At 47.1% G+C, this 7,781-nt stretch overlaps 1 protein-coding gene across 1 annotated transcript in view; it reads right to left on the bottom strand.

Annotated features, from left to right (window-relative positions):
* Positions 1 to 7,781, bottom strand: part of ARHGEF10 (Rho guanine nucleotide exchange factor 10) — a 31,001-nt gene that overhangs the window by 10,898 nt on the left and 12,322 nt on the right. Inside the window, exon 3 of the mRNA XM_015408302.1 lies at positions 395 to 562. Coding sequence (XP_015263788.1) covers positions 395 to 562 — 168 coding nt within the window. The remainder of the gene's footprint in view (positions 1 to 394; positions 563 to 7,781) is intronic.

Below are 7,781 nucleotides of genomic sequence, written 5' to 3'. Positions count from 1 at the left end.
AGAGAGAGAGAAAGAAAAGGAAAGGAGGAAAAGAAAGAGGACAGAGATGGGGAGAGGGAGGAAGGCTCTTCCACCACCACCACCCCCGCGGATCCCTCACTTACCGTGATCAAGGCCTTCCTCAGGCCGTAGCGCTCCAGTGCGGGCACCGGGAGGCTGGCAATGGGCCTCCTCAGGCCTCCTCTGGGCCTCAGTGCAGGCCCCGGGAGGCCGGAGACAGGCCTCTTTAGGCCTCCCCTGGGCCGCAGCACTTTGGCGGAGGGAGCTGGGACGGGGCTTGCCACCGCCACCATTTGTGCCAGCTCCTGGGCTGCTGGAGCAGCACTCCAACGCACTCCGGCCCCAAATGACCCGTTCATAAACAAACAAGCAATGTTCTCACAGAGAAACCTACCTGAAGAATTCAGCTGTTCTTGATCAGCATTAATCCTAGAACCATAAATAGATGGCAAAATGGTTTGTCTGTCAGCTTCTGGTATTTCATCCCCACTATCGAAATCAAACTGTTCTCCTTCCTCCTCTTCTTCATTGGTAGCACTGGCTGTTAATTCATTTTCTAAAACTGAACATAGTGTTTAATTAAAGAAACTATCTAATAGGGCTGCAATTAAATGGAGGAATAGTTCATTTTTACAGTAAAGATGATCTGATAATTTAACATATTATTTTATTTATATTTAAAAGTTTAGACGTTAGGACTTAGAGCTTGACTGAGGGAACTGCTAATTCTTTTGCAAGTATGTGATTGGCCCAAACAGTGAGAAATTGCCCAATCAGGGAGAAATGGCATGTCAGAATTTCCCCTTAAGAAGATATTATAAAGAACGGGTTTGTCAAGCTGTTAGTTGAGCTGTGGTTAAAGATATGGTTTCAAACTCTTTCCCTCAGCCCTGACTGAGTCAGTCTGGCCTGCAGCAGGAGAGAAAAGGCCTAGAACTTGGCTGAGGGAACTGCTAATTCCTTTGCAAACCAAAGCCAGAGAAATAAAGCATCCAGACCAAGAGCAGCAGGAACTACTGAAAAGCACAGCAATGAAGAAGCAATCCTACACTTATTTAAACAAACATTTTAGACTTGCTGTTTTCTCTGTGCTACTGCGCACCATTTGTCAGGATTTGCCTTTTGTTCAGAGTGCCCTTTCTGAAGGACACTGAAGGTACTATTTCTGCAGATTTTGCTATGTGCTATGCCATTATGATTCAGGGGGCATTTATTTCACAGAAACAAAAAAGTAATTGGCTATTGCACCAGCTTCTGCTAACCATGTGCCTTTTGTCAGTGCAGACAGCCTTCACGCTGTTCCTTTGCCTTATCTAAGGTTCCCAAGTCAAACTTACGAAATAGCAGGGGGAGTCCTGTTCCTCCCCGGGAGTCTTCTGGCGCACGGGCAAAATTCGTGCACCACGATGACAGCACCCAGAAGTGACGTCATCACGTCAGGCACATTGGAGGCGGGGCCACAATCATTTGAGGGAAAACCATAGAGTTTTCCCTCGAACGATAGAGCGTCCCCCGGTAACCTGCCCGACGTGATGACGTCACCTCTTGGTGGTGTCTTCACGCCGCGCATGTCACACACTTTGGGGGTGGGGTTTCCCCCGGTGGCCTGATCTGGGCCTCCAGGGAACGGGCCTCTCGAGTGGGGGTTTCCCCGCCCCTGGGGGGACCTGGCAACCCTAGCCTTATCACACTCACCCATCCTTTGATTAAAAAAAAAAAATTATTTCTTTTAAACTCCACTTCTACAGTTTATTTTGATCACAGATTTTTAATTTTATGGTACTAGAATAAATACAATGCTGCCAATTAATATACACGGAATAGTCAACAAAATGTTTAAAGGATTCTTAAACTATCACTTGCCAGGCTCTCAGACTGGATGGTTAACAGCAGAAAATCAGTTTCAACTTCATATTGTTACAGATATCCAAAAATTAACTAGCTACTGTTTTATTGCAAATGATGTTTAGTTCGGAATGACAACCTCTAGGTTAGTTCTATTCTAAATTACCACTGTAATCTTTCTCTAGTATTCTCTCAGTTTTGGCCTACAGTCAGTCTTGCAATATTTGTTGGCAGAGTTCAGGAATAATCCAATCCACACTTTGGAATTTGCTTTAAATGAATTTACTGCAACAGGATTTTGCAAAAAGACAATAAACTGACTGCTGGCCACCAACAGAACAGTGAGGCCTTCAAAGCACAAGCACTAATACATACTACTACATAGCAGAAAGAAAACAAGAGGTAGGCTGAATTACAACAGAAAAACAGTCAATAAACCCTAAACACTAGAGAATGCTCCATAGCTCCCCCTAGGATACAAGTAGACTAAAGTACTCTATCAGCAGTATTTACAGGCTACGGTCACACGGGCAGGAAAATGTGGGGGGGAAGTGTGGCTGTTTGCCCCGGACCAAAATAACGCGTGGCTGCGCGATCAGACGTCCCGTAGAGGTCCCGTGGTTAGGGGGGAGGTTCCGATCACAAGACAATCCTGCGGTGCAGCAAAGAAGCAGCCTCTCTAGCAAAAGGCTCCGTGGGTTTAACCCCTTCCAGGGCTGCAGAGGAATGCAAACTGTGCCCTCCGTCCGGTCCCGTAGAGGTCCCGTGGAGGAGGAGCTTCAGCCGGGCCGCCCTCCTGCCACACCCCCCCTGAACTTCCCCCTCTGCCGCCTGGTGCAGAGAGTCCCTCTCGAGCAGGCCAAGCCAGGAGTGGGGGGGTAGGGAAAAGAGGAGGGGGCTGTGTTTTTTGTTTTTAAACGAAGTGTGCGCATGTGCCGTTGAGTGCTTGTGCGCATCCCGTGGAGACTTGGGGGAAAAAAACCTTTTAGCGACAGGACATGGGCAGGCGCCGGATGCCATGACCTACCACCGGAAATGCGATCAGGCGCCCGCCCTTGCCCCGCAGTTTCCAGAAACTAGTACCTCGGAGGTACTAGTTTTTTACCCCGCATCTTCGGCAGGAAGCCTCGGGTTCACCACGGGAGCTCTATGCTTCCCAGATGTGGCGCTGTGATCACGCCCGGAAAATCCACCTATCTTCCGTCTCTGTAGCGTGGCTAATGCTCCGTGTGACCGCAGCCACAGTAATTCAACTCTTAGCGGGCTGTCGCTTCTCCAACAGTATTGATAATCCTTTAAGCTTGGTAGAAAGATTCTGCAGGTGGGAGGATTTTCACTCATGGTGTGTGGCCTTCTCACCTCTCCCTTTCCTCTACACCCCCCAAAGCTACATATGCTTAGTTAGATCCAAGCCATTATTAGTCAGTGTGCTTTTATTCACCTCCTAGATTTTCCTCTGAGGACAAGAAACTACAGGAGATGAGAGTGATAATGACAGTATGATATCCAGTGACCTGTGCAGCCAGCCCTAGAGCCTGCACATTGTCCAACTATGTCATTCCCATTTCCTTCTCCCTTGAGGGTCTTGCACAGCAGTGTTTTCCATCACCAACATAGTTATTTTGAGCAATCTGCCCCTGTTGTGTAAAATTCCTAACCATAATCCACTTTGCTCATGATACTAGATGTCGTGGCAACAAAGAAACTGTAGTGAAACGGGAAAGGAAATGAAAATAGTTGCAAGCTATGGTAACAGTGGCTTTTCCTAAGTCTTCCCACATTAACATACTACTAAATTCCTGAGCTAAAGCTCAAAATGTTGTTAGACGTTTTATGGATTTTGAGAACTCTAGATCCAAGTATATCTCTTCAGGAACATTTGTACTCTAGACTGTGCCTTATGAACTTGCTCTTCCATCGCAGCCAATATTTCTCCACTAAGAACATGCAGTGCTTGCACCTTTTAAGCACATAGTGATTTCTTCAGAGTAATAACATCTGTTAAAATGCTGCCACTTTGAATTACTTAAACCTTAGGTAAACCTAATTTACCTAATTTAATCACACTTTAATATACACTGAAAGAAATAAATCATTTGTTGGGGGGGGGACACATACACAAAGATGGCATACGTTTTTGTACTGATATACCCCAGGCTTTCCCAGTAAGCACTTAATGATTTGATCTATGGAATACATTGTAAAGAGGCCTGTGGCCCTAGTTTCACTTGTCCTCTACAAACTAAGCTACAGAAACTGAATAACATTACTATTATAATATAAAGCTAAATATACCTCGAGGTCTGATCTATTCTGGTAAACTTTTCCACAAAATTCCCTGTGCTCCCCCCAACAGTGTAGAAAAAAACAAACATGGCATGCCCATCTGCATTCCTTTCTCCCTGTCTCACTGCCTTGCCTGTCCTGCTAGGAACAGCGACTGAAGTGTATTAGGGAAGAGGATTAATTGTTTACATTGCCACTAGGCCCAAGTTTATACTTTCACAGCCGCAATGGGATGTAACAGCTAGACACTAACAGTCTAGTAGAGAGCTTAAGCAGGGTTGCAAACTCTAGGCTGGGAAATACCTGAAGATTTTGGGGTGGAACCTGGAGGGAAGGGTTTAGGGAGGGAAGGAACCTCAGCAGGATATAATCCCATAGAATCTCTCCCTTATAATAAAGCAGTACCGGGGACCAACGTTCTAAAATGCCCGCCTTTAGTGTTTGACCGGAAAACCTGCCACTCAGAAGACACTGGCTGGGTTGACTGGCTGCTTTGTGCAGTCCCGCCCAGCGTTTCAAGGTCTTTTGGACTTCACTCCATTACACACCTCAAACTCCCCCCCCCACGCAAGGCAGTTGGAATTTTCAGTTGCATATGGGAACTACTGTATTCTGAGGTAACATATGTCCTCACTCACAACACATCACTTCCCCTTTAAAAGAAACAAAACCCAATAACACAATCACGCCACACCACAAAGAAGACAGATCACACCACAAGCAGAATACCTCAAGGCAAAAAAGGATAGGAAAAGGTGCCAGCAGTCACCCCATTACTGCCACAGATGGTGTGCAGGTCCCAGGTTCATGTTTTAAAAGCTGCCTGGGGGACTATGGACCATTCACACACTTTCAACCATAACATACCTCATAGGGTAGTTGTGCGGATCATACGGGGGAGAGGAGAATGATGTCAGCTGCTTTGGTTCCCACTGCAGGGAAAGACTGCCCTTTCCCTAGGCAGAGGCGGGGGGGGGGGGGATGTAAAACTTAAGACAGACAGGCAGATAAAGGTTGGCTGATGGTTGCCAGGAAAGGACATAGGGTTGAAGCCTGCTGAGGGTGGGGTCTGAGGAGGAGGAGGAAGAGGGGGACCTCAGACAGATACAATGCCATACTGCCCACACTCCAGACAAGCTGTTGCCAGTCTCCAGGTGACAGCTGGAGAGCTCTTAAAGCTTTGGTGCTAATTCAAAGTGTTGCAATTTATCAACAGAGTAGTGTTTTGGAAAATCTTTAGGAATTGTTTGGTGCATTTACGATGGGGCTCCTGGGGAACTATTGTTGCCAATCTTGGCCCAGCAGCCATCAAACCATTCTCTTCAACCCCCTGCTGTGCAGCTGACTTCCCCCTAGGGTTGCCAATCTCCAGGTGGGACCTGGAGATCTCCCACTGTTACAATTGATCTCCAGATGACAGAGATCAGTTCCCCTAGAGAAAATGACTGCTTTAGGAGGGTAGACCCTATGAAAGGCGGGCGACAGAAGGCCGATGCCTCCGTCGCCCTGCCCTCTACAGAATCCACCCCCCAAACCTCCAGGTATTTCCCTCCTTAGAGCTGGCAATCCTACTTTCCCCTCAGTGCCTGTTGGTAGGCAACTAAGCTTGGTCCTGTCACCTACTTTGGCCTTTGGGAGAAAACACATTGGGGCCAGTCCTGATAGGGTTGCCAACTCCAGATGGGAAATTCCTGGAGATTTGAGGGATGGAGCCTGAAGAGGGTGAGGTTTGAGGAGGGGTGGGACCTCAGACAGGTACACTGCCATAGACTACACCCTCCAAACCAGCCATTTTGTCCTGGGTAACAATTGCTGCCAATCTCCAGGTGAGGGCTACAGATCACTCACAATTACAACTGCTCTTCAGGTAGCAGAGATCAGTTCCTCTGGAGAAAACAGTGGACTCTGTCATTATACCCTGCTGAGGTCACCACAGCAAATTGACACTGTTTGCCCAAAGCCAGAGCACTGCCCCAGAGCCTCTTTCTAGATCCCGTTGTATTGCTTTCACAACGGGCTTTACTGCTAGTCTACCCTTGAAAGCTGCTGTTTTCTTCAGAGGATCTGATGTCTGTAGTCTGGAAATTGCTTGCAATTCTGGGAGACATCAGGCCTCACCTAGAAGTTGGCAGCCCTAGTTGCAGCCCACTTTTGTTTGAAACATGGTGCAATACTATGAACAGCACAACTGTGAAGGCACTAGGATTGTGTCAGTTACACTCTTTGTTTATACATATCAACAGGCAATGGAAGATACAAGCCTACTTTAATAGGACAGCAGTCCTTCTAGATACATCATGTAAAAATTTAAATTAATCATTCAAAAATGCTGAAGGAGAAAGTTGCAGCTTAAACAACTATGAAATGCACTCACGTGGTAATGCCATAGTTACAACATCAAACAACAAAGCTAGCACTTTAATATTGTATTGTTTTAATGAATTGTTCTTAAATGTTTATGAACCTTTGATTGTTACTGTGTATTTTATCCTGTGTAAGCTGCCCTGAGCCTGCTCCGGCGGGGTAGGGCAGGGTATACATTTTAAAATAAATAAATAAGTAAATAAATAATATCTATCTATAAATTTTATTGGAATAATTTATGTCTCAGGATTTGAATTCAACATTAAAACACATGTTTGGATCCAGCAATGTTTAGGGATGCTAACCTCCAGGTGGGACCTGAGGATCCCATGGAATTACAACTCACCTCTAGACTACAGAGATCAGTTCCCCTGAAGAAAATGGATACATTAGACTCAGAGGGTGGACTCTATGGTGTTGTACCCTACTAGGCTTGCCAAGTCGCCCCAGGGGTGGGGAAAACCCCACCCCAGAGGCCTGTTCCCCGCCACCAGTGGATCGGGCCCCAGGGGGAACCCCACCCCCAAAGCACATGATGTGCCCGGCGTAAGCACGTCACCCAGAAGTGACGCAGCCATGCCGGGCACGCCAGGGGTGGGGCCGCAGTCATCCGAGGGGAAACTATATTTTCCCCTCGGATTACCGCGGCCCCACCCCCGGCATGCCCGGCGTGGCCGCATCACTTCCGGGTGACGTGGTTGCAGTGCGCGCGCTCCCGGAACACAGCTGGAGTCCCCCGCTGTGCATACAGCGGGGACTTGGCAACCCTATACCCCACTGAGATCCCTGTCCTCCCCAGGCTCCATCCCCAAATCTCCAGCAGTTTCCCCAACCTGGATCTGGCAACCCTATGTCCTTCTGCCAAAGGAAAAGTCTCTGAAAATGCGCACTGGCAATAACAGAAGTTGAAGGGCCCACAGTACTGGGCTTTTGCAACTCAAGTACCAGATCACAGCATTCCCTGACCAAGGAGGCTCATCAAGCCCCCTGATCTTGCACTTTTAACTGAAAAGTTCCTCAACCAGTTTACAAATCCCCAAGAATTCAGTTACAATTCCTGTAGTAGAATAAATCTTAAAAGGAGGACAATCAATAAGCATCAGAAAATAAAACAGTCAAAGTAAGACCAGCAGACAGTAATAAGATATTAAGCTACAGCAGCAATAAATAGTAATTGTGATAACCTGAAGGTGCCCTATAGGAAATACACCAGACTGTGGGGGGTTTTCTGGGGGGGGGCGGTGTTTAAAAGCATCATTGAGCTCTATTCCTACGAGGAGGCTGTA

The sequence above is a fragment of the Gekko japonicus genome, unplaced genomic scaffold, assembly GCF_001447785.1.
Source record: "Gekko japonicus isolate JY-2015 unplaced genomic scaffold, Gekko_japonicus_V1.1 scaffold417, whole genome shotgun sequence".
In the NCBI taxonomy this organism is placed as follows: domain Eukaryota; kingdom Metazoa; phylum Chordata; class Lepidosauria; order Squamata; family Gekkonidae; genus Gekko; species Gekko japonicus.
Note: the sequence above shows the minus strand (reverse complement) of the source record. Positions and strands in the feature narration are given on the sequence as shown.